General features: G+C 38.4%; 2 protein-coding genes across 4 annotated transcripts; one reads left to right on the top strand and one right to left on the bottom strand.

The window, feature by feature from the left end:
* The first annotated feature begins 1869 nt into the window (after window positions 1-1869).
* On the top strand, window positions 1870-4820 carry fam183a (family with sequence similarity 183 member A). 2 transcript variants are annotated; one of them, XM_012878065.3, is made up of 4 exons: window positions 1870-2115; window positions 2836-2895; window positions 2973-3076; window positions 4705-4820. In XM_012878065.3, exons 1-4 carry the CDS (start codon window positions 1992-1994, stop codon window positions 4798-4800), a joined length of 384 nt encoding a protein of 127 aa, XP_012733519.2. In that variant the 5' UTR covers window positions 1870-1991; the 3' UTR covers window positions 4801-4820. The 2 variants fall into 2 exon arrangements, with proteins under 2 accessions (XP_012733519.2, XP_035996787.1); XM_036140894.1 differs by having other exon boundaries at window positions 1875-2115; window positions 4693-4820.
* On the bottom strand, window positions 4620-13698 carry ebna1bp2 (EBNA1 binding protein 2). 2 transcript variants are annotated; one of them, XM_012878064.3, is made up of 10 exons: window positions 13665-13698; window positions 13503-13584; window positions 11881-11964; window positions 11510-11682; window positions 10096-10219; window positions 6014-6103; window positions 5846-5921; window positions 5651-5741; window positions 5392-5554; window positions 4620-5304 (listed from the first exon to the last, which is right to left on the bottom strand). In XM_012878064.3, exons 2-10 carry the CDS (start codon window positions 13575-13577, stop codon window positions 5257-5259), a joined length of 924 nt encoding a protein of 307 aa, XP_012733518.2. In that variant the 5' UTR covers window positions 13578-13584; window positions 13665-13698; the 3' UTR covers window positions 4620-5256. The 2 variants fall into 2 exon arrangements, with proteins under 2 accessions (XP_012733518.2, XP_012733517.2); XM_012878063.3 differs by lacking the exon at window positions 13665-13698 and having other exon boundaries at window positions 13503-13658.
* Between the last annotated feature and the right edge of the window lie 14037 nt (window positions 13699-27735).

The following is a 27735-nucleotide window of genomic DNA, read 5'->3' as shown; positions in this document are numbered from 1 at the left end:
AAGAACAGTAGAACTCAATATAGTGAGAAAATTAGATCCTGATATACTCCAGTAACCTAAGCCTATAGCAGTAAAACTATAAAGGTAGCTGAGAGTAACATGAGTCACTAGTTATAATTTTTGTCAAAAAGAAAAGTTTTAAGCCTAGTCTTAAAAGTAGACAGGGTGTCTGCCTCACGGACCAAAACTGGGAGTTGGTTCCACAGGAGAGGAGCCTGATAGCTAAAGGATCTGCCTCCCATTCTACTTTTAGAGACTCTAGGAACCACCAGCAGACCTGCGGTCTGAGAGCGAAGTGCTCTGTTAGGAACATACGGGGTAATCAGAGCTCTGATATATGATGGAGTTTGATTATGAAGGGCTTTATACGTTAGAAGAAGAATTTTAAATTCTATTCTTGATTTAACAGGAAGCCAATGAAGGGAAGCTAAAATTGGAGAAATATGATCCCTCTTGTTGATTTTCATCAGAACTCTTGCTGCAGCATTTTGGATCAGCTGAAGGCTTTGAACTGCATTTTGTGGAATTCCTGATAGTAAAGAATTACAATAGTCCAGCCTTGAAGTAACAAATGCATGGACCAGTTTTTCAGCATCACTCCTGGACAGAATGTTTCTAATTTTGGCGATATTCCGGAGGTGAAAAAAGGAAACTCTGGAAACCTGTTTAATATGGGATTTAAATGACATGTCTTGGTCAAAAATAACACCAAGATTTTTTACTTTATTACCAGAGGCCAGGTTAATGCCACCCAGATTAAGTGATTGGTTAAGAAGTTTATTTTTTGAGGACTCTGGCCCAAAGATTAAAACTTCGGTCTTGTCAGAATTTAGATGCAGGAAATTTAAAGTCATCCAGCTTTTGATGTCATCAAGACATGACTGCAGTCGAAGTAATTGATTGGATTCATCAGGATTTATGGATAAATATAGCTGAGTATCATCAGCATAACAGTGGAACAGCCTTGAGATGACAATGTTGTGAATTGGCGCTATATAAATAAAATTGAATTTAATAGAGCTTCCAAACTGAGCCATAAACCTTCCTGTGCAGCCATGGCACTTAAAGTGGTACAGGAACCATGTTGCCATAGGCCCTAAGTCGAACGTATGTGAATTTTGTTCTGTAGGGGGAAGCTTTATTACAGCCAACAATAATGGAGCATGCAAGCAAACAGGTGAACTGATACAGAATGCTTTGTCATTTTAGGATTTTGTTTATCATGATGAAAACCTTAATTTTTGACATTGCATGAAAATGTCCAAATGTTAAACAAAATTCATAATTGCAGGAGTTCAAACAATGAAACGATTTGCTGCTGGAAAACAATTGCTGCAATGAGATTAAGTCATGCAAAAAATCTGCTAATTTTTGCAAATTATTGGACATGACTCATTAAAACCATGAACATGTTACAAGGTCACAGACTAATAAAATAAACTTGTTTAAGCTATTATGTATCTATGCCACACATGTAGTATGTATGTAGTACTGATCAACCAAGTAGATAGAGGTATATATAAATACAGAGCGGAAGGATGATAAATTAAAGAATGTACTTTGTGATAGATGTCAGCGAAGCTTTTTATCAGACTTTATCTGAAGCAACTTGTCAAATTAGTGTAAAGAGTGCCAAAACCAGTACCTCACAACAATTATGCAATAAAAAGAAGAGACCTACAATGCATAAGTTTCACTAAATTAAACGTCATTGAGTATTTTTCTCCAGTGATATATATTTGCCGTGTTTTTTGCTTTTATGTTCAGGCATAACCTTAGATAATAGATTCTCCCAACATCGTTTTTCATTCATGTTTGTATTAAATACAAGTTCTTTAATAACTGGCCGCGCTGCTCCCTATAAACCTGGGCGTCTGGCGCCATCTTGCGTTCGAGCCGCGCAGCTGCAACTCAAAGCGGCGTTATTGTCGCTAGGCAACACTGGGCTCGTTTGCTGAGGAAGTGTTTTCCCATCTCCGTGGTTTCCAAACATGGCCGCCGGCAAGGGGATTGTGGACAACGTTCGTCTAAACTTAATTCACGTTGAGACTATAAAGAAAGAGGAACGATATCAAAGACTTCACACCGAGTTCAGCATCAACCCTTTCAGGAAATGTAAGCTACAACAGCCTTTTCCTTGTTTTTCATTTCCCACTAAATAACACATCCCGCTTGATTCATGATTAAAAGATATACAAAGAGAGGCACTGAGCCTACCTACATTTTTTTTACTGTATATAAAAATAAAATTTGTTTTAGAATTTTAAAGACAAAAATACAAAAAAAAAAAAAAAACTTTAAAAATTAACAGAAAAATGAAAATTGTCTTATTTTCCCATCTGCTACCAGCCTTATGAACAAGGCCAAGAGCCGCCTGTGAAACTGGACACTGTCTCTCTCCCCCGTTCAGGACTTACAAGCTTCTGCGTTACATTAACGCACAGTTTAATGAGTGTATATAGCTTCTGTATATATATCTACTTTATTCTATTTTTTGTCTGCACCATCAACACCAAGTCAAATTCCTTGTAAGTGCAAACCTACTTGGCAAAACACTATTGAAAAACTCCCTTTAGAAGGAAACTACGTGGCATGTTCACTTGAAGGTTGAAACGAGGTTGAACTGTCCTGTCAAACATTTGATACCAGATGTTTGAGCAAAACGTTTCACACTGAAATGATCTGCTAAGATGGAAAGATAACAGAAAAGAGCAACGAGCCAAACGGTTACTCACCAGTGTAGTTTCACTACACTGAATGCATTTCTATTTAAATTTGTTTGGATATTTGATTCAAAATTTGTTTTCTTATGGCCTTTTCTCCTTCATGTTGTAGTACATGTCCTCCCAGACAAGCCCATGTCCAGGAAACCTCCAGAAGCAACATTAGAGGACAGTAAGTTTATACTATGCAGAAAATGTTTGTTCTAAATTAAGAGTTGGAGGTCTTACTGTAAATTGTGTTTCATGCAGCAACCTATATTGAGGCTTACCGAAGGGCCCAACTGGAACCAGCAAAGAAATACCCCATGCCTCTCACTGAAAGTCAAGAGATTGGATGGATTCCAGGTCAACTGGTGAGGAATGACTGTATTACCCCCGCTTCCCCACAATACACAAGTATTGTTGTTTCTTAAACCTTTAGTTTTAGAGTTGTGTACTGGATAACCCTGGAATTTTGTTTGGTCCAATGAGACATTTGGGGGCATAAATTTGTGAAACTCAAAAGGTTTTATACACGGCTTACAGTGGCTGAAAACCCAAGTTCCAACCCTTAGAAATCAAACTCCATCAAGCCTGACAGATGTCCAGGATACGGCTACGCCCACATGTGGCCAATGTTGGACCTCCGATTCCAGAACGTCATTGTGTATCAGGCCCATACGTTTACATGACTCAATCCTTTGAAGGCTGCAGCTTTCACACCTTTTCCCCCCCAAACATTTTTTTCCTTTCAATTACCTCTAGAAGAAATCAAAGCATGGATGTGCCAAAATTTTCTTCAATTGAATAAAAATAAAACAGAAGTAATAATTTTTGGACCAATAGAGGAGCGATCAAAAGTTAGCACACAGCTTCAGTCGCTTCAGCTAGAAACCACTGATCAGGCCCAGGTGTAGTGATGGACTCAGACCTGAACCTCCAAAAGCATTTAAAGTTTTAAATTACAAGGTTGGCTTTCTATCACCTGAAGAACATTTCCAGGATTAAAGGACTAATGTCTCAGCATGATCTGGAAAAACTAATCCATGCGTTTATCTTTAGTAGAACTGATCACTGCAACGGTGTTTTCACAGGTCTGCCTAAAAAGTGGATCAGACAGCTGCAGCTGATCCAGAACGCTGCTGCCCGCGTCCTCACTAAGACTAAAAGTAGAGAACATCACCCCAGTTCTAAAGTCCTTCCACTGGCTCCCTGTATCTCAGAGAATAGACTTTAAAATACTTCTGTTAGTCTATAAATCCCTAAATGGCTTAGCACCTAAATACATCACAGACTAGTTATCAGTGCATCAACCCTGCAGAACCAGAACTAAACAATGAGAAGCAGCATTTAGTTCCTATGCTCCACTGATCTAGAACAAACTTCCAGAAAACTGTAAAAGTGCTGAAAGCCTGAGTTCCTTTAAATCAGGATTAAAAACACTTTTAGGAATGCCTTTGACTGTTCTAGTAAACTGTTTTACTGAAACATCAATAGTTCAACTTTGTAGTCAAACGGTTTTTAATGTTTGCTTTTAGTTTATATTTTTCCATGTTCTATTTTGTTTCTACATTTAATCTACTTGCTTTTATTGTTGTTTTTTTCCTGTGTTTTAATCATGTAAAGCACTTTGCATTGTCTCTGTACTGAAATGTGCTATACAGATAAATTTGCCTTGCCTTACCTTTTCATTACATTACAGACAAAACATGTCCGTATTAAATATCCTCGCACTGATAATGTAATATTTTTAAATCAGAAATGAAATGTTTCAGCTGTCGTCTAAACGACCAGTGGCTGACAGATTTAATTCTGTACGTCTAGAACGTTTTGAACTGAACTACAGAAGAAAAGCAACATGTCAATGATTTTCTTCATGTTTTATAAAAATTAAAAACGTTTATTAATTCACTCATATTATTGTATTTTTTTTTAATCTTCAAAGAAACACAATTTCTAAATCTTACTCTAAACCCCGATTCTGCCATAGTCTTTCCTCCAGATTCAAGAGGACCACCAGGACCCAAGGTTCAACTTCCGCCGATTCAAGACCGACGTCACAAAAAATGCAACTTTTGTCCGACGAGGCACAAACTGAACCAAGAGAATGGATTTGTTGTTTTCATCATTAAAACCTTTTTTTTGCATCTTTAAAAAGTAACGCGTCTAAATGAAGCACATTACATACTAATCACACTAATGAATGGGAAAGGGCAAAACTGACAGCGGCGGGATAAAATGCCAAGCTGGATAAGGGAGAACCACTTTAGTGATAAATGAAGAAAACACAAAAACAGTATCCCAAACTCAGAATACATGGTATCCATTAGACAGCCCAGAGGCTGGGCTAGACACTCAAGTGTGATGACAAAAAGTGGCTTTAAGCAGGATCCACCCACTCTGTGTGGTTTAAAAAGGATTTATGTCGCCCTACATCCATGCATAAATGCACATTTAATAACGTTGTATAAAATATATACAAGCAACCACAGTCCTGATGGCAGAGAGTCGTGCTCAATCCTGCCCAAGAAACGAGCTCCAAGTCCAGTTGGCTTTACGAGCGACCCTTCATCTTCCTGCGCACAGACTTGCCGGGACGTTTCTGAAAACCCAAAATGGAAAACGTCAGGCGTCTTCTCACCAAAAGTGTGTTTCAGTAAAACATCGTAATTATATGCACGTGACTCACATTCTTATTCCCTCCTTTGCCTTTCCTCCCTCCCTTGTCGTGGGCCGTTTTGGCGCGGAAACCGGAAACGTCGTTGAAGCTCTCCTTGGTGTTCCACTTCTTTCCGCTCTTTTTACCCCCAAAACCGAACTTCTGGTCCTTGAATTTCCGCTTGGCATTAGGGCTGTCGCAGAAAAAAAGAAACGAGATAATAAGAATTGATAAATGAGAAAAACGTTAAATGAGGTGCACAGCGTGTGCAGGCGAACTAAATAATCACCCCTTTTTGGGTGCAGCTTTCTTCGATCCATCAGAAGAGTTTTTGGCGGTTTTCTGGTCTCCGTCCAAGAAGTCCAGTTTGTCAGTCATTCCTACGAGTTGGTAAAAGAAATGGAGAAAGAAAATAAAACAACTGATGCATTTCCCAAGCAAAACAAACCAACGCGTCGCCGTTATGGTAAGAAAAAAAACCCACCTTTCTGGTATTTCTTTACGGCCGACATCATGGCCTTCTTCTCCTTCTGTCTCTTCTGGATCACTGCTACTTGGACCTGTCATTGGATCAGGAGGTTCCACATGGTTGGTCTTGTTAAAACTGGAAAATGTGGATCTAAAACGTGAAAGAAAACCGTAACAAACGAACCTTTTTGCCAAACTTCCTCTGCTCGCGCAGCTTTTTGGCTTTTTCCGACCTTTCCAGGATCATCTGCTTTGTGATCAGCTTTTGCCTTATCTGAAGAGTAGAAACATATACAGTTAAATGTTTAATTCTGATGAAGAATTTTTTAACCTAGCCTTTATTTCACTGAGAAAACCTTGGGGGTGTTCTGGGGACGACAGACAGCAACACAGACCCCCGAAAATTACATTTCTCTTTAAACTATTCAGGCAGAACATTTAGAGCCAAATTTTTCCTCAGAGTCATTAGGAAGTCCCTAAAAATTTGCAAACACCCTTTTCTTACTTTTTAGCACACGCTGCAAGCAACTCCTGGCAAGAAGTCATAAAAATCCAATTCCTCCTTTCTAAACGCTATACAGACTTTTGATGCAGACAACAAAAAGACATCCTGGGAACTAATTAGCAGCTGGTAGCAATACAGTAAGATCATCATCACAAAATGAGTTCATAGTCTGAGGCAAAAGTATTAAAACAGCCGTGATCTGGATAATTCCTTAACAGCTTTCAGGTTTTCTAAAACTCTGAAGTTTGTTCTTTAGACCTCAGTTGGTGCTTTAGATGTCCGTCCTTATCTTGCATGACGGCATATTGTGCGATGTGAGCTTTAAAAATAGAGAAGTAGGGGTGGAGCTGGAGATAAGTAGACAAGCAGGACAAGAGCTGCTTTATTATTATTATTATATAACAACCTAATTCGATCAGTATAGTTGCCTTGGACATGCCACTTTCCTTCACATCTTATTAGTGATTCTTCTCTTAATATACAGTTTTATTCAGATGTAAGATATTATATTAAAAAATAAACAGCAATATATTGAAATTCAGCAACCTTTTAGTCGTATAATAATAGAAATGTTTTGTCAACCAAACAAATTTGCTCAGATAATATTCAAATATTTTTATTGGATTTTGAATTCTTCACATAAAATAACAGCCAAACAATAACCCCAATATTAACAACAAACTCCAATAACATTGGCAAAAATAAAAATAAAAGTAAAAATAAATAAATAAATAACAAAATAAATAAATAATAATATATCGACATGTTACAGTAGGGTTACAGAGTCTATGACTTAATTATGTTCCAGTGTTTCCAGCAGGGAATTGTAAGTGAAAATAATTTAGAAACGGCTGCCAGACCTTATAGAATCTCCGGGTTGATCCCCTGATCTTGTGCTTGATTTTCTCGAGTTTTAAATGAGCCATTACATCCTCGACCCAGCGTCTATATGTGGGAGGCCTCTCTGACTTCCAATTACACAGAATGAGACGTCTGGCCAATAGGGATGAAAATGCAATGGCATCTGATTGTGGACCAGATATCACCATCTCAGCGGGGGCCACACCAAATATGGCAATTTCAGGGGCAGGGCTTATCTCTCTGTCACAAATGTAAGAAAATGTGTCAAAAATTAAAGACCAGAACTGTCTCAGCTTTGGGCATGCCCAGAACATATGGTGGAGGGTAGCTGTAGCCTGACAGCATCGAGAGCAGGTCGAATCGACATCTGGATAAATCCTCGCCAGCCTGCTCCTAGATAAATGAAGCCTATGTAGCACCTTAAACTGGAGCAAACCATGTCTGATACAAATCGAAGTTGAATGTATTCTCTTGATTGCGCTTTGCCAGGAGACATCTGACAACCCAAATCCCAACTCCTCCTCCCACTGTGTCTTAACATGATTAATAGATGGCGAAGCGATCCTCTGGATATCCTCATATATTCTGCTCACTCCTCTTTGTTTTAGATCCTCTTCCAACCACTTGTCTACCCAGTCATTTGGTGGGAGTAACGGAAAGGAAGGAAAATGTTTCCGAATAAAGACGCGCACCTGTTGATATCTGAAATATTGGGAACTGGGGATATTATACTCCTTTAACAGTTGCTCGAATGACATGAACACACCATCCTTAAAAAGATCCCTTACCCGTTTCAATCCATTCCTGGACCATTGTTTAAATGCTGTATCCATGAGTGAGGGTGGGAAGAGTGCATTGGCCGAGATCGGCATAGAAGGCATAGCCTGTCTATATTTGAAGTGGGTTCTGAATTGGGACCATATTCGAAGTGTGTCACTTACAATAGGGTTGTTTGTGCGTCGCTGCTTACTGAGAGGCAATGGTGCACATACTAAAGAAGGTAAGGACACAGGATAAGCACAATGTTGTTCCATTTCAACCCATACAGGTCCATTCCCCTCGTAAAAAGAAGAGACCCAGTATATTAACTTATGAATATTAGCTGCCCAGTAATATTGCAAAAAATTTGGTAAAGCTAGGCCTCCAGCCTCTTTCTGTTTCTCCAAATGTGCTCTCCTTATTCTTGGGATGGTCTTATTCCAGATAAATGTTGATATAAATTTATCCAGCTCTCTGAAAAAAGATTTCGGGATAAAAACAGGTATTGTTTGAAACAAAAATAAGAACCTGGGCATGATTATCATCTTCACAGAGTTGACCCTGCCAGCCAGCGATATAGGCAGCACTGACCAACGGGTAAGGTCTAGTTTAGCCCTCTCCAGGGCAGGCTTAAAGTTATGTTTAAATAAGTCACTATATTTTTGGGTTACTGATACGCCAAGGTATGTAAAAGTGTTGCGAGTTACTTTCAGTGGGTATGACCCAAAAGACATCTGTTGAGCCTGGTCGTTAATAGGAAAGAGCAAACTTTTAGAGAGATTGATCTTATAGCCTGAGATCTCACCAAAACTAGAGATTATATCTAAAGCCTTGGGAATAGAGGTGCAAGGATCGGACAAGTAAAGTAGCAAGTCGTCTGCATATAGTGACAATTTGTGAGTTTGACCACCTCTGACAACACCCACGACCTCCTTCGCATCCCGCAGTGCAACCGCTAGTGGTTCTATGGCTAGGTCAAACAAAAGCGGGCTCAATGGGCAGCCCTGCCTTGTCCCTCTACACACAGGGAAATAGTTCGAGGTTATTTTATTGGTACGGACAGAGGCCTGTGGTGTAGCATATAGAATCCTTACCCACGAACAGAAAGCCGGACCAAAACCAAACGCTTCCAGAGCTGCAAAAAGATATTCGTATTCAATCCGATCAAATGCCTTGTAAGCATCAAGAGAGAGCAAAACCTCTGCTATAGGTGAGGTTTCCGAGGAATAAAGAATATTAAAAAGTCTCCGTACGTTACTATAAAGCTGCCGCCCTATAATAAAACCAGTCTGATCTGGATGAATCACTGTACACATAACTGATTCTAATCTACTAGCCAGAACCTTCAAATTTGCTCAGACAATAAGGCAGCTACTGAAAGATCATATGCATTCATTTAATTTCAGGTATAACATATTAAGGACATTTCAGTCATCGCCTGTATAAAGTCGCTAAGCAATAACTCAAAGTTTCTACTTTAGGTGGTTACACAGATTTGCTGCAGTGTGGTTCAAGCGCCCCAGAGAAGAAGACCTAGCAGAAAAATATGGATATTTATTTTGTTTCGTTTAAAATGTTCTTGATTTTACAATCATTTGATGCCCAAATTCAAATGGGGATTCATTTTGCAGTCAGAGACATCTTAAACCTAAAAGACTATACTAACATATGGCATGTCTTTAAAAACAATAAAAAAAAAAGCATTCTGATGCCAGTGCACTGGATCCTGTGTTCAACAATGCTATTGTGTCTTTTTTAAACACGTTGAACCAAAATAATAGGATCAAGTTGTCCCTTTATGTCACAACTCTGAGTCAGGCCTCACATCTAAGACCTGTTATGCCTGAAGGACTCAGACATCTGAGTTAAGAGGTGGGAAACCTTTCCTATGCAGAAGGTCATGTAATGAACAGAGTCCGGTGCCAAAGCCTGGAAAAAGGACAACCTTCAGAATATCCTGAGACCACTTCACAATATAAAAGGACGGCTTTTGTCAGATGCCATAAATGTTTGTATTTTGGATAAAAGCCAAACGTATGAATATCGCTGTAACAATGCTCTCATAACGGGGACAAAAAAAAATGATTATGGATTAATAAAGTTTACAAGGAAAAGACATTAGTAAGGAACGACAAGCTTACCTTCTGCATCTGCTGATCTGACTTGGCCATCTCTGCAAAGTAATCATCGGGCCTCTTGGTGGCTATGTTGTGCACTTTCAGGAGAGGCAGGGCCTCCAGGACCGTAGCCTGACCCTGACGGTAGCTGCGATTCGACACAGAAAACTTCTCTGTAAAGTCTGACGCATGAAAACCAACCAGGAAATGTTCATTTACCCAGGAAGCTTTAATGTCTGTTTCTTCTAGATCCAACTAGGGATGGCTACCGAATTCTGTACTTTTATAGCTACCGACAGAATCCCGTCGGCTCTACCTTGTACCGCTTCACGTAAACTCAAACGGCACCATGTTTCGGTACCTGAACGCATCACTGTGACAATGAAGGAGTTAAAGAGTGACCGAATTTCCACGTCGAACATGAACACAGCACCGCAGCGTGACGTCAGCAGCCGCTGGTCCAGTAAAGACAACATGGCTGATAGGAAGCGCCGGCTCTGCTTTTCAAAATGCGCTGCAGATTACGCTCGCTGCAAAGGACAGCGGTGGGAATACTTCTAATTTGAGGAAGCGCCTGGTCACTGCTGCCAATTTAGCACATTTCCTGCTCTATTCAGCAACTTTTCAGACCCATCCAGCAACCTTTTTTTCCCATAAAAGCGACCAGCGAAAAAAAAAACCAGCAACTTTCTTCTGTCATTTGTGACTTCCCGTGAAAGTAACAATCTTTCTGCAGTTATTGTCCTCAGTTATTGTCACCTGCAGTCAGAGCAAAGAGGGGAAAGCATCTCTGATCCCTCAAATGTTTACTGCCACGATTTACAAAGCAGGATAAAATATTTTTAATGTTTTTTTAATTTTTTCATTGCACTAAAACAATTCCCTGAATTTTATTCACACGCAGCTTCGGTCCCATATTCACCTCGCTCACTCTCTGCCTCTGATAACTGATGTTTTGGTAAAACTTTGTTCTATGTGCTGTGGATTCTGGCAATGTATTAAAATTCATACGATATTTAATAAGGTTCATTTCTAGATGCAAACAAGTTAATAAATTGAGAAATAAATATGTTAAGTTGAAAAATGTAGTGATTTTATAAATAAACTGACATTTATTACTACATAAACATGCAAAAGTACCAAAAATAGCTGCCGTTTAGCACCGGTACCGTGTCGGTTCAAATGTGAAAGGAGCCCATACCTAGATCCAACACCATGGCTTCATTTTTGTGTTAAAACAAAAATAAATGAAAGCAGAGTGGGAGACTATTCCACGTCTGCCAAGTCATGTCTGTGTGAGCCAGAGTTAGAATCACAGGTGTGACGCAGGTATAGAACCTGACAAATGTGTTGGTTTCCATTTGTACTGAACCCAATTCACCTTGGATATGGTTTTTAGCACTTTTATCACACTGCGGTTCAACTGGTAGCCACTCACAAGAACATTTCTCTTTGGAAGTCGTCTTCGGCATCAAGCTCTCCGTTGATCCCGGCAGGAACTTTCCCTTCAGCTTTGGCTAGGACGTCTTCGGCGGGCGGATTGGTCATGTCTAACCTCTCCACCCAAGGCAGATCTCTCCGGAAATCAGCAAGGCACTGTCTCAACCCCGCCTGCGTAGCAAATATGTAGAAGTCGGATTAAGGAGCTGGATGAAAGCTTCCACAAATCCTGGCATGACATAGGCTGGGATTTTTCACTCCCATTAATATTTTCCTAAGTAGAAAGTTAGCATTTGAAGAATGGTTTCAGCAGATTTGAGCTGAAGAATACAACGAAGCGTCCACTTCACTGCGACATAAATTCCTCACCGCATTGTTGACGAACTTCTTGCTCTCCTCGGCCAGAACGTTCATGCCAGGCTTCAGCAGCCCTTTAGTGAAGGCTTCTTGAAGCTTGGAAAAGCAAACAAGAACGTTATCAAACTGAATAGTAAAGGTGTAAAAGGTTTTCACACTTCCCATTTAAAGTGCCCTACTCAGGCCCTCTCTAAACCAACACATTCTGCTGCATTTCCTCTCAGCTAAATAGAAAATGTTTTAGGCAGGCCTGGACAATTAATGGCATATGCAACAAAAGCACTATAAAAAACTACAACACAATTTCCAAATTGCAGAGGTCTGCAATTCTTACCCATGTAATAATTAATGGATAGATCCCGTCCTTTAGGTGTGTGGAAGGGAAGAGAGCTAAAGCAGTGAGATAATCCAATTTTATTATTTGCTTTAGAGTTTATATAATCATACTTTTTGACCAGAAACCAGCAGGAATCTCATCATAGCATTAAGTCCTGATCAACCTGTTTAATCCATAGACTTGTTTGTTGTTTGCTCTACAAGTTCAACAAGGATTGATGTCCAACTCAATTAAAAGCTATTCTCTTAAAAGTTATTCTCTTGAATAATAATATTCTTATTAATAAAAACAGTTACAGTTCTTGTTTTAAATAGTCCTGGTTTACAAACATCTTTGTCTCCAGGCCATTTTTGTTGCTTGCGGTTAATGGAGAGAAAAGTCAAAATTAAATTTAATCACGAACACAATTATGGGTGAAATATATGGCAAATTTGATTTTTGGCTAAACCCATACAGCCCTAGTTTTAGGTAAAATTTATTTTTATTAACATGGGGATATTCATCTTGACTGGCTGAAGATTTTTTTGTAATGATGACTCAGTTGGCAGCTTCCTGCTTGTTCCACATCTGTCCCCCATTTAACCTACAACCATGTGTTTAAAACATTATTGAAAATTATCAAATACTGCACTGAGAAAAAAAAAAGCAACATATTGTCCTCGATCAGTATTTAGCTCAGCCATCTATAGATGAACTCTAGTCTTCCTTTAAATCACTACTACTTATATTACATAGAAAATTACACATTTTTTCCTCCATAACCTTATCCCTGGGACTGCTTCCCTTGATCTTGATGTTTGTTCACTAATGATCCCTAATAAACCTCTAAGGCCTTAAAAGAAGATCAGCTGCTTCTAAGCTCACTACAGACTGCAAATACAAAATGATGGATTCTGCTTACTAGGGGGCTTTCAAAGGTACTTGGTTTGCACAACATTTTATTATAGGTAATTAATTAAAAAGGGACTAAATACGGACATTTATTGTTCTTTAGTCTAAAAAAATGTATAAAACCTCCATTTATCTGCTACCCTGTGTAGGTCTATCCAATAACTAGTTAAAGGCTCTATAATGTAAAAAGTTCAATAAGTGTAAATTAGTTTTTCAAAACCAAGATGTAATAGACATTAGATTAAACGCAAGGCTTTGATGATACGTCGCCAACACCGGTCTGTGTTTATTTCGTCTGCTCGACCCATTGCAGAGTTGGGAACATAAAGCGAGGACCCGTGTCTGTGGTGCTGCTCAGCTAGTTATTAGCTCCTGTTTTTCCGTCGATGCTAGCATAAAAACCTACCTCTCCATCCGACAGTTCGTCGCCTTCCTCCTCTGAGCTCTGGCTGTGCAGCGACTCCTCTTCTGCTGACTCCATGGCCGGACTATAAAGAACCATAAGCTGTTAAATGCGTTCCCGGCTGTGTAAAAACGTGACGATGCAGGGCTGCACGCAGCAACTCACATGTAGGAAGCAGCGCGCGTGGGGAGGAAGTGGCGTGAAGCCGACCGGAAGTGCACTGAACGCGGTACCGTGGAACAAAAGTTCCTACCCGGGAAAAATAAACTGCAAACCTTAAAACCGTGAAACCAATGACAGCACAAAATATAAGAGGTTCTCTGAGTGCAGCGTTTAAACTAATTTTATGTTAGACAGAACAGTTTAATAACAAAGTCATAATAGCACAAACGTGGTATTTATTTGACTCAGAATTTATTTTCCATTTATTGATTTAAGTTGAAATGAGGAGGAAATCCACCTGGAGGCGCTGTTGTGCACATTTTGATACAGACCTATGGCTAAGGTCAGAAGTTTAAATGTATTTATCATCGGCTTAGATACACTTTATTTAGGTCTTTGAAGTATTTACTTTGATAAAAAAGTTATATTATTTTTCTGGCTGGAATCAGCAACAACTGGGAATATGCGTTGGCTTCTATCCAAGCCACAAATACACATGCATTTGTACCCTTCAAAAAGCTTCTAACATAAATCTGCCCGGATATTTGATCACTTTTCTTGTCAGAATTGGTACAGCTAATTTAGATTTGTGGGCCCTCTGGCCCGGCCTAGGCTTTTAGGATCACTCCACACAATGTTAATGGGCTGTAGTTGGTGCCATTCCAGAAACGCTTTCATTCACTCCAAAACCCAGTTTAAATTTGTTGTTTGGGATCATTGTCCTGTTGGAACACTTACTTTTGTCTAGGTTTCAACTACTGATATGTTGATTTGAGTTGAAGTTTGGAGCTTTCCCCTCCATCTCTTTTATTACACATAATTTGAGCAACTCACAAGTACCCCTGACAAAAAAAGAGACAATCAGCATGCTTAACAGCTGGAATGATATTCTTTGGTTTAAAAGCCTTACTCCTCAGCATTCTTTTTGTCACTGTGTCTGAATAGCCAAATTATTATCCTGTGTAACCATACATATTTCTTACAGACGATATTATGTTTGGCGATGTGTTGCAGGTTTCTGTTTTTCTCGACGGAGCATATTTTTCTTAACAAATGCTTCTCTCTTGGTTAGAACCCTATTATCCCCTTGCTTCACTTTTGATAGTGGCACACACATCTTCTGGTTCAGGGAAGAGCTTGGTGGTCCCTATGTTTTTCTTGAGTATCTGAGAACAGGTTTGCTCAAATGTAATTAGAAAAACTACACCTGTATTGTTTAATTTCTGAAATTAGATTAAAAGTACTGTCTTGCAGGGTTGCAGCTTTCCACCTTTTGATAAAATCAATATATATATATATATATATATATATATATATATATATATATATATATATATATATATATATATATATATATATATATATATATATATATAAATCCAAGGAGAATCACAAACAATATTTCCTATGTTGGTTTATCACGGTTTTTACTCATATTTCTTTTGGGTTGCAGTAAAAGCCAGAGTGTGCACATGCTGAATGCAAATGTGATCCTGCCAGTGAGCATGAAAGTGACTTGGTCTTACTCCAAATGCCACTTCAAAGTGAATCATCTCAAGTGGTCAAGCAGGAATATCAACCCAACTACTCCACCAAAATCCAACGTGAACCATGGTGTGCATAAAAAATCATTAAAATGTAGTTGTGTAAAAAAATAAATAAATAGAGGCCAATAAAATATCCTATAACCATGTCAGTTTTCAAGAAAAAATAAAGACAAAAAAAATATTCGTATATCTGTTTTTCTTATTTAACTTTTGTTCTTCCTTATATTCTAATATCTGCAAATAGTTAAAAAAAATTATGTTTTGCAGGGACAGCCTTATACACCCAGTCTTCTTCCTTTCAGCTTTTCTCTCAGTGGTCCCCAGAGTGAGTTGGCTGCTCATGATTGGTGAAGAAACACCTAAATTCTTAGGACACATCTGAGTAAACTATTTAATCATAACTCCTGTAGGCATGTGAGAAGGCAATCAGATATCAAAATCTGATAATAAATTGTATATACAATTTATTCAATTCACTGTGACAAGGCTCCACCACTAAGCATAACAATTATACATTTTATTCACGTCTAATACACCTTTTGAATTAAAAGATTAATAACAGACAAATATATAATTATGGAATTAAATCATGTTGTTGTTGTTTTCTTAGACATTAAAAGTTTAACAACCTTAAAATGTCACCTTTTCTTTGATATTTTAATAAGATGTTTGGAATGAATTAAGAACATGCAGATTTTTCTTATTTAAAAGCTTAACAGACTTCAGAAGGTCTTTTATCAACGATTCAGGATGCACTCTAAATGCTGCAGATAAACAATCCAGGACCTCTGATGATCACCACAGCTCATTAGAGATTTTAAACACCTTTCCGTCGCTTTTCCTTCTCGTCCTCAAAGGAGAAATTCTCTTATGTTACAGACACTCCGAGTCCTTTTTGTCTGGTGAAAATTGATCTTGATGATATGCGCTTTATCCCTTTAATTCAACCATTCTATGCGTGAGGAGAGCGGCTTTCTGAGACTCCTTCAAAAGGAAAAATACCATAATTTCCATTTCTGTCATCATATTTGCTCGAGTCAGACAGGAAGGCCGTCACCTGAATTCACTTCTGACTGTCACTACTTATCACAGAATGATGGGCTCCTTCTTGACAGTGGACTGAAAGGCAGCTGCGTTCACTCCATCAAGGCGTTTTGTGTATTACTGATGGCTTTTGGACAAAGAAATAAGTGACAGCCGGTCTGAAGCCTTCTGGAAGTCTGTACTCAGGCTCTCTGTGGCAAGTCTCAATGTTTACTAAATGTTTCTGAAGTGAGGCGACTGTCCTTGCATATTTACAGTTCTTCAAGGCTCAGCTTCTTACAATTTGCCCAAATTTGGATTTTCAGGTTTTTCATTTAGTTAAACAATAGTGGGTTTTTTTTTTTCTTCTGCCAGCCAGTAGGTTTATCTATTTTAGAAAAACTGTTGGCGTTCTCTCTTTGTAATGTTTCTTCAGATAACATGTTGTGATTTTGAGTTACATGATAACCAAGAAATTGCGATAATAAGAAGCATTTCAGTGGGCTAAAGTTTGGTGGTGGTTTGGGTTAGGTCTTTTTTCTTTCTTTTCTTTTTTAATATGTACCAACATATTCAGAATGTTACGAAAGTAAAAGAAAAAAAGAACAAAATATGGAAAAAAAGTTAACAAATTGGTTTTCATATGGGTGGGGTGAAGCTTAACCTTATAGTGATCCATCCCTTCACCAGACACACTTTCACGCTAATCTGTTCCAGGATGTGCAACAAGTTCTATAAATTCTTCCAATATTTTTTCACATATTTAAAAATAGCAGATGATACATTATATAATATAACATTACTACTACAAATAAAAGCAACAACAGCAATAATAATAAGATTAATAATAACAATAATAACAATAAAGTTTTAAGTAATTTGTTTTATAATTCAGTTTTTACTCCATAATTTAAACTTTCACATTAATTTTCCCCCAAAGCTTCACCCAACAAAGTTTTTTTTTCTTTTTTTTTTCTGATGATGGCTGTGTGATACTGATTTAAATCTCTCAAATTAAAAGCTGTTTTGTATTTTGTTAAATATTTTTTTTATGGTTTCTATTAACTGGTTATTTTGGGCTTTGAGCATATTTGGGCTGTTTGTAGACCAACTTTATCTGTAATTTTAAAAATTTTGATTGTACAAATAGTGGGTTAGTGAAGTACTCATCTTTGTACTGGAAAACAAAAATAAACAAAAATAACTGTAAAGATAAAAAACAAATCATTGGACCTCTTTGCCTCAACTCGACACAGTTTATTCATATAACAATCCATATGGTGCACAAAGTGCTTTACAAGCTAAAACCATCTGCAAAACATTGCCATATTTAGCCCTGTGTTCTCTTGTCCTGAGATGGAAATTTTAATTTATGCTTTTGTTTCATCATATCTGGGTTATAGCAATACACTTTACGCATGTCTTACCAAAACATCCATAGACTGGTTGCAGTCTGTTCAAAATGCTGCAGCTAGGCTCCTGGCAAGATCTTCTAAATCATGTTACTCTACTTCTCAAGCAGCTTCATTGCCTCCCGGTTTAAAACAGAGTGCATTTCAAAACCTGCCCATGTAGACCTCTCCAAGGGGTCTACCCATGCAGATCTCTTGGAGATTGCTGAGTTATTACACCTCTGCATCCCCACTAGGGCTGTGAGGTCCAGTGATCAAGACCTGCTGATTGTTCCCCATACTAAGTTTAAAAAATAAGCAAGAGCTTTTTCTTCTGTTGCTCCAAGACTCTGGAACTCCCTTACTCTGAATCTGAGATCAGCCGACTCGTGATTTATTTTAAAGGCCACCTAAAAACTAATATTTTTACATCTGCTTTTGTTTAGAAAAAAATGCTGTTTTTCTGTTGTAAAGCACTTTGTGCTTTTGATCTTTTATTTTACATCTTCATCTTCTAAATAAAGTTTTACTTACTTTTTTACTTACATCTAGGTATCTAGCTTATTCTTATTGCTCTTTTTTTAAGTAAGATTAATGACTCTACTGCAGTAGTGTAATTGTTTTCCTAAATCTCTGCATAGTTACAGAAATATGGTCAAACTAAGGAGGAGTACAGAATATGAAGCACTTTATGATCCAATACATATCTGGCTTTGTGCAATATAAAGATGCTTCTTGATAGTACATTTTCAATTTATATGAGGTGAGCTTTCCAGTTTAGTTTATTATCAGTAATAATACCAAGAAAATTCTTTGTATGTACCATTTCAATATTTATTCCTTTAATTTGTATTTTGAACTCCATGTTCAGTCTACAATTTTCAAATAAGAATAGTTTGTCAAATAATAGGAATTTGACAGAACTTGCTATAAAACACTACAGTTTTACCATTATTGAGGTTTTATAATGGGTAAAGAGATAGATAGTACATACATGTAAAATGTTAAACCTCTGATAGGCTTAAAAGAGGCTTGTGCATTAACTGCTTTATCAGCAGGCCAATGATATATTTTTTTCTGTTCAGAATGGCTGATGTATTTAACCGTCATGTTACCAGGTAACCAATTGAGAACCAATTCTCATTTACAAACAATGTCAATGTATATGTGAATGAGTGCAAATGTATAAGCAGAACTGTATCTATTTTAATTTTAAGATACAAACTTATATTTTCACCAAAGCATTTATACTTTAAAGCAATTAATTGCCCTATTTTTTGTAATGTGGATAAAACAATTCCAGAAGTCAATTAATGTAATGAGCACAGCACGATGCAAAGAAGATTTAGGTAACTGAGTGGATTAAACTAAAGAAACTTTTAGGATTGGCCTTCTTCTTGGGTTTTATTCATTGTAGTTTTTGTCTATAATAAGAAAGTAGTATTGAGGTATGGACAACTTGGCTCCATCTGCTATGTTATATCACTATCAAATGCAAATAGGCAAACACAGGTAGCCTTTTTTTTATTACTATTAACAGTTATGGTTTACAGTGACAGTTACCAAAAAGCTTTAACCCAAAAGGAATGTTTGCTTTTTCCATCTCTGAAATCATTAACACGTTTGACCCTTTGTAGATGTTCAATGCAAATCCACTGTGCATCTGTTAAACACTCAAAAGAAATCTTCAAAGCTTAATTTTCAGTTTTATTGTCCTCACAACTGGAACTTAAGATTTTCTCATTCTTACAGCTATCCCACCTGTTTAATTGAGTGCAACTAGTAATCTACACTGAGCAATGGGCATTTTCTTGAACATTTTCTGGGCAATATATTTTTATTAAAAGAAAAGAGCTGTAAAAAAAGACAAGAATTACAATTTGTTCTCTCCAGAAACTTACAGACTAGAAAACTATGTGGATAAAACTGCTGACAATGTCCAGCTTTACACTGGGAGAGTTTGGAAGTGTCTTTCAGAGGACAGAAATAATAAGTGTTTTTGTGCATACTACTCAATTACTGGAGTAAATAACAAAAAATAATCCCTCCACACTATGTAAAATGGACAAAGAGATTTTTTTTCTCTTTGTATAGAAGAGAATGAACTGCTTACTAAGTGTTTTGTAGAAACATTGTCCTCGAAACAGTATCAAGGAAGAAGACAGAATGGCAGAAACACACAGTAATGTTTTCTCTTTGAGAAAGGAAAAAGAAATCAGATTTTATGTCCCACATATATACATCGATCTGTATGTTGGTTTATCATATATCCACATTGAGTAACACTTTAAATGAAGGGGTGTGCAAAAGAATGGCATTACACTGTCATAAACATGACATAACACCTGTCATGATCATGAAGAAGTCTTTATAAACGTTTATGACTGTTGTCATTAAGTCTCCTTTGTAAATTAGGACACTTTTAATGAAACGTTGACATTGTTTAAAATGGCTTTGTTATGACAACTTGAAATCATGACCCGTGATAAATATGTCATAACAGGTCTAATTATAATCCTTTAAAAAGGTTATTTTGATCCATGTTTTAACATTACATTACACTTTCATATGTGATTGGTCTTAAATTTGGCTATCATGAGACCCTTTTTAATTGTCTCATTAATATTTTTCCTTACCTCAAATAAAGCGGAACATGTAGGACTAGTTGTAAAGATGTCATTAAATGTTATTACGCTGTTAAATGCTTTTAAGTCTAGTGGTTAAAATCTGAACAACACACACACAATGCCTTTCATGGAGACCCGTCGGCCATGTACTCAAAGGTTTGTTGTTGGACCAAATTTTTTCTTCCACAGGACAGGAATATGATGTTTTATTTTGTTCTTTTTCTGGTCTGCTTGTCTTACTGGCTTCCATGTTAGCAGGTTGCTGCTCTTTTGCCAAGATAAAATACAAAGTGCTGCACTCTGTTTTGGAAACCTGGGAACTCTGATGTGATTGGCTGAGGAACTAGGAAGTAAGCATTCAGAACAAGGTGGTTCCGGACCGTACCTCTAGGCTTGAAGGAGAAAAACATGACTAGGACATTGTTGATGGAGAGGACTGATGTTTATAGGGAGTGCTACTTCCATCCTGGATGAGTAATGAGAATGATTTAGGTTGATTTTACAGTAAATACCTTACTTATTGCTCCTTTAATAACACAGTCATTAATATTTACCCTTACCTCAAATAAAGTTGAACAAGTAGGACATGGTGTCATTAAGTGGTATCATGCAGATAAATAGAATTTCTGTTTGATCAAGTTGTCATAACAAAGGCATTTTAAACAATGTCAACTTTGCATTAAAAGCGTCCTAATTAAACAAATGACCCTTAATGGGCATTAAGTTTGACCCCCCAGCTCTCCTTTTTCAAACACATCACCTCCATTTGCAAAACCTAATTTTTTCACCTGTGTAACATCTCCAAACTGCGCCCCTCCCTTTCCCTTCCTACAACAGAGAAGCTCGTCCATGCCTTTGTCTCCTCCTATTGTAATGCACTCCTCAGCGGGATTTCCTGGCAGGAGTCTTCAAAAGCTCCAGTACGTCCAGAACAGTGTTGCCAGGGTCCTGATGAGGGTGTGGAAACGCGAGCACATCACCCCCATCCTACGTTCAATGCACTGGCTCCCCGCTCACCTCCGGATAGAATACAAAGTTCTTTTGCAGACCCATGACTGGCTGCACAGTGCGGCCCCCACTTACCTCACTGAACCGCCCACACCCCAAACATCCACCCGGACCCGGTCAGGCCAACAGCACCATCTGGTCCTGCCGAGGACGAGGCTTAGAACGGTGGACGACAGAGCCTTTGTGGCTGCAGCTTTCCGGAACGCCCTTCCGGACCAACTCAGATCTTCACAGACGGTTGGGGCTTCTAAGAAAGGACGGAAAACTTTTCTTTTCAGGAAAACTGAATCTGACTAAAGCTTCTTTCTCTATGTGTATTTTTAGTCTTTTATGTTCTTAATGACTGTTTTATTGATGTTTTTTGTTTTAGTCGGTCTGCCTCTGTAGCACTCTGAAGTTTGGTGTCAAACGTAAAGTGCATTAGAAATAAAATGTATTATTATTATTATTGTAAACATAAATATTAATAAAGAGTCCTTCATTTTAATGAATGTTGCCCAACATTGATAGGAGCAAAATGAAGAAATTTGTCTAAAAAGATGCTTTTCTCTTATTTATTTTTTTGCTTTATTACATCCTTTTGTGGGACTTCCCATGCAGGTAAATACTCTTGTCATTTTTTTTTTATTAATAGAAACTGGTTAGACAGAACTAGCAAACAACCCTGAAGAACCATGGTATGTTTATTTTCCTGTGCTTTGTAGTGCTCTGTTTTCTCCATGATAGAATTGTGTGCTGACCCAGAAAAACACTTCAGTAGCTCCAGGATGTGTAACGAGGAGGTCAGCTCAACAAAACACTTCAATTTAACAATGGATCATTCAGTTTTAACAGCAATCAATAACACTTTGTCTGCGGCACATCTTTTGTTGCCAATTAGTTACTGGTGGACAAAGCAGGGGTAAGGAACAAACAATTCATTTGGCTATTTTAGTTGAGAACATGTTGTTTTATAGATTCTCTTTTCAGTGCCAATGTGTATATTCAGGGGAGTTGTAAAAGATGTGCATAAATATGTAGTTATTGTAATGCATATATTTTTTATAGTCTTGAATTAGGTTTTAGCTTAGAGCACAGTATAAGTAAGCCATGAAAAATAATGCAGTAGCATTTATTTTGCCCATACAACTGCTGATTATGTTCATCCGTATGACCTATAATGGATCTAAAAGCTGGTGTGAACCCTCAGACTGCTTGGTTTGCTGTCATGGGAATGCTCAACTCTCAAACCAATTAGTGTGTCTAGTCCCTTATGCTTAGTTTCATTGTCTGAGCAACTGCATTCCATCTTTCTTAACTCACCCCCTCAAATAATCTGCCATCTCTTTGTGTAAATAAAGATAAAAACTGCTTACTGGGTGTACAGTGTCCTGGTGAATATTTTAGATATTTTTTTTTAGATTTGAGCTCCACAGCAGAGAGATATGTCCATAGGACCACAAATCAATTCAATTTCATTTTATTTATTTAGCGCTAATTCACAAATTCAATCATATCATACAGATTGGTCAAAAAGTTTCCTCTCCAAGGAAACCCAGTTGATTGCATCAAGTCTTGACAAGCAGCATTCACTCCTCCTGAGGAAGTGTAGAGCCACAGGGACGGTTGTCTGCATTGTTGATGGCTTTTCAGCAATCCCTCATACTGAGCAAGCATGAAGCAACAGTGGAGAGGAAAACTCCCCTTTAACAGGAAGAAATGTCAAGCAGAACCAGAACCAGAACCAGGCTCAATGTGAATGGTCGTCTGCCTCGACCGAGTAGAGGTTTAAGAAGACAGAGCAGAGACACAGAAAGCACAGAAGCACACATTGATCTAGGAATCCTTTCTATGTTATATGGTAATGATGGATGATCTGCCTCCCTGGATGGTATCAAAGCTAACAGAACGCCAGACCAGGTATACCTACTATGAAGAGAAAAAATGGGAGAGAACAAAAAGTTAAAATTTGAAATAACAACAAACAATGCAAATTGGACAACAGTAGGAGAACTCAGCAGAGTGAGAAACACTGTCTACTCTGTATAATTGGGCTTTAAGGAAGATGGGGCCAAAGAAAAAGGCCATTACTAAGTGTTAAAAATAAGATGGCTTGTTCTGAGTTTACCAAAAGGCATGTGGACAACTCCTAAATGTATGGCAGAATTTGCTCTTGTCAGATGAGACTAACTTGTGAGTTTTGGCCACCGAGAAAAACGTTATGTCTGGCACAAAGCAAACATATCCCAACACGCTAGGAAGACCATTCCCACAGTGAAACGTGGTGGTGGCAGCATCCTGCTGTGGGGATGTTTTTCAGCAGCAGGGACTAGGACACTGGTTCGAGTTTAGGGAAAGATGGATGGTGCTAAATATAGGGATATTCTGGAGCTAACTGCTGTGAGTAAGCCTGTGATTTGAGACTGGAACGAAGGTTCACCTTCCTGTAGGACAATGTCCCCGAAGCATGCTGGAAAAGCAACACTGGAGTGGTTCAAACGAAAACATTTAAATGTGTTGGAATGACCTAGTCAAAGTCCAGACCTCTATCCAAGTGAGAATCTGCAGTTAGACTTTAATATTGTGTTCGTGAGTGAAAACCATCCAAAAAGCTATCCAAAATGGAGGAGCTGGAGCAGTTTTGTCTTGAGGAATGGGCAGAAATCCCAGAATGGGCAGAAATCAAAGGATGTGGAGAGCTCATAGAGACTTTTTCAAAGCAAATTGCAGCTGGAATTGCAGCAAAATGGATAACAGACAATTGCAGCCGTGTCTCCACGCCTGCAGTTGTCTGTTATAGGCAAAATGTGGCAATACAAAACACTGACTAGAAGGTTATGTGCATTGAAGTGATTTTTTTTATTTATTTTTATCCTATAGCCAATGTTGTTTGCTTTACAAAAAAAATCCATATTTTATGTTTTAGATATTTTCTGTAAATGAAATCTATTCTAATTGCATGTCTTGAGGCAAAAAAAACCATGAAAAATACCTTTTGCAGTTTTGTAGCTGTTTTCCATCAGATCATTTTGTATTTTCGTGTTAAAATCAAACACAGAGTAACTACTTTGGTGACTTCTGCGAGGTAACATAAGCACTGCAAAGCAACTTGCCAAACCACGTGCATTCATTAAAGTTGCAGACCTTGCAGGTTCATACATAAACATATTCTGAGGTGGCAAGTGAAAAGAATCTGTAGAGACTGTTCATTTCTATTTATTAATCTTTAAATTCAATTTCTGGGGTTCATTCCAGAAGTCTGCTTGTGGTCTCTGATCAAACACTTAGAGGAGCCTTCCTCGCCGCCTTGTTTGCATTCATTACTTCTGGCCTCACCCCCCCCCCCCCCCACCCCCCTCCCACCCCCCACCCCTTACCAGCCCATTCCTCCACTTCTGGGTTCTTCCTCTATTCTGACACTGATTAGAAGAGAAGAGACAAATTAATCTGGGAGCACCAGGTTGCCAGTTTTCTCTTTAACTGCATTTTTTGTAAAGAAGCAACGTCAGCTTCCATCATACCTAAAGGGGCTGGATGTGCGTGCGTGTGCGTGTGTGTGTGTGCGCCATGCATAATCACCTTATTATATGGCTGTGAACGGAATAACAAATTGATCTGATTGAAGGTTGACTGAGAAGAAGAGGCGAGGGGGAAGCCTGGCAATGTGGAGCAGCTCTAAGTCAAAGAAGATGACAGAGGACAGGAGGGGCAAATGATAGAAAGAAGAAAGAAATAAAGACGGAAGGGGAGGGGGCAGGAGTGGAGAAGGGCTCAAATTTGAAAAGAAGAACTAACAAATTTAGAAAATTAGACAAAAAATAAGAACTTGAAAGGGAAAGGCAGTTTTCTTAGTGCACTAAGAATATAGTAAAATATAATAAAATCATTCTTAAGTAAAAATAAAAAAATAAATAAAAAATTGTTCTAAAAGGTTACTTTAAATTTGATTTTACATAAGAAAATATTGATGCTGTGTGTATACAGTATATACATAGATATGCTGCTCTCTCACCCACCCCTCATACTCCTGAGCAGGTGGATGGTTCTCCATTTCTCAAGCTCAGGTCATCTACCAGAAGCCTGGGACCCTGAGCCTGCCAACATGTGCAGGCTGGACCAAGCTAATTAAAGTCTGTTTTCTGGGAAACCAGAAAACCACACTTCTGCGGGCTGTGCAGAGATCCCCACACTGCGACCTCCAGAGGACAAGTGCATCCATCCATCCATCCTTTCTCTTCCACTTATACGGGGTCGGGTCACGAGGGTAGCAGCTTCAGTAGGGAGGCCCAGACGTCCCTCTCCCCAGCCACTTGGGCTAGCTCCTCCGGGGAATCCCAAGGTGTTCCCAGGTCAGCCGAGAAACATAGTCCCTCCAGCGTGTCCTGGGTCTTCCCTCTGGGCCTCCTCCCGGTGGGACGTGCCCGGAACACCTCACCAGGGAGGCGTCCAGGAGGCATCCTAACCAGATGCCCGAGCCACCTCAACTGGCTCCTCTCGACGTGGAGGAGCAGCGGCTCTACTCTGAGTCCTCCCCGGATGACTGAGCTCCTCACCCTATCTCTAAGGGAGAGCCCAGACACACTACAGAGAAAACTAATTTTAGCCGCTTGTATCCGGGATCTCGTTCTTTCTGTCATGACCCAAAGTTCATGACCATACATGAGGGTAGGAACATACAGAGACCTAACAGTTCTTTTTAGAGAGCCCCGTACTCCATACTCCCGGAGTACCCCCCACAGATCCCCCCAAGGAACACGGTCGAATGCCTTCTCCAGATCCACAAAGCACATGTAGACTGGTTGGGCAAACTCCCATGCCCCCTCCTGTCTTGGTTGCCAATACCAAGACAGGCTTTTCTACAAAGTATTTCATTGTTTTTGCTAAATGTGTTGACTACTCTTTTACTGTGTTATGCCATTTTATAACCTATAATTTCATTTATAGATTAATTGGCTTTGGCTTTTCTGTCTAAGTGGCTCATTGGGGTTGTTGTCAACCACTGTTATGAATTGTATGTTGATGGAACCAAAAGATATACATAAACTTAAAAAAAAAAATTGAAATGTTGAATACTTATTTTACCCGATGTAGTTGGAACATGGTCACAGTTCAATGTTTCAACAGTAAAAGGACTCAACACACAAAGTGAAACTCTTCTTCCTCTGAATGAATACATCAGGACGTCAAGCTGCTCAACCTTTTTAAACTTTATGGACTTGGATCCATGCCAGAAAACTAACTCATTTGAATGAGTTCTATTATTTCTGATAAGATGTGAAATCAAATATCCTGCCTGGACTGTTTTGATGGCCAAAACGTTGTGCTTCTTTTCAACTTGGTAAGTGACACTTAAAGTCCAGTAGAGATGTTCAAATGCTTAAGCCAGAAATCTAAAATGAATACATGTATACCATGATGAGTGCATGTAGCCTCACCATAGTATATCACTTTATACTACTGACGTACTCCTATCTAGTTTTACACATTTACTTTTTCCTTGTTTTTAGTTTAATGTAAGCTATTTGAACTTTGTTTTTTAGTTACTTGTCAATTTTTAACATGTCTATTTGTTACATGTTCATTTTTTTTCTTTAGTTATTTATATCAGTTGTATATTTTACACTTTACAGACATTGGTTTATTTAAAGTGCTTCATAGACAAAGCTGGTATGGTATGGAAAACTATCAACAAAATATCTGTATTCTACTCTTATGTCTTTACAAGATAATACATAACGTCATATAACATATAGCACTACCTAATGATAATGTAAGGGGCCTGTATAATTTACTTCTTAATTAAAGAAGCATGTGGAATTTAAAGCTGGAACAAATGTTCGAGCTTTTTGTTTTTTATTTTTTTTTGCTGAGTCACTCGAGGTTGTTGCACAAAAACATGGCCACCCTACATCAACCCAAACTGTTTTTTAGGAGCTTATTTCCTCAGCAAACCATCCCATTTTCCTGTTTAAATAACCCTGGATTCTCTGCGGAAATGCTCATGCTCACACTTGTACAGCACACACATCAGCTAGTCAGCAGTTTCCCTGGGAGGTACGGCACTAGATCATAATTAGAGCCAATCAAAAAGAAGCGTACAGCCTGTTACTTCCTGCCAGCCGGTCAGTTGGTCCATCTGGCCACGATCAGGCCGTCTGTGCTCCGCTAACTCTCTCACAGCAAGCAAATAGATTGTTTTTTATTTGGATGGAATGCGTTCAAGTCATTTTCTGGTGCAGTTTTAACACACATGGCTTCCACATGCCATGCTTAAGCACTTTTAAATGATTTGTAAATGTGTGTGTGTTATATGTATGAATATATATTATTTGATCATAATTTTGCTCTTGTTTTGCTCCCAATCTAAACTTTCACTTTACTTTCTGCTGTCCTTTTCTCTTTGTTTTAATTCTCTTTTCACCTCTCTTTATCTCTGTCTTTCCACCTCACTGCCTCCTCTGTCCTGCTTCTCCTCCTTTCGGTATGTTCCTCCCAATAC

This window comes from Fundulus heteroclitus, chromosome 9 (assembly GCF_011125445.2).
Source record: "Fundulus heteroclitus isolate FHET01 chromosome 9, MU-UCD_Fhet_4.1, whole genome shotgun sequence".
In the NCBI taxonomy this organism is placed as follows: Eukaryota; Metazoa; Chordata; class Actinopteri; order Cyprinodontiformes; family Fundulidae; genus Fundulus; species Fundulus heteroclitus.
Note: the sequence above shows the minus strand (reverse complement) of the source record. Positions and strands in the feature narration are given on the sequence as shown.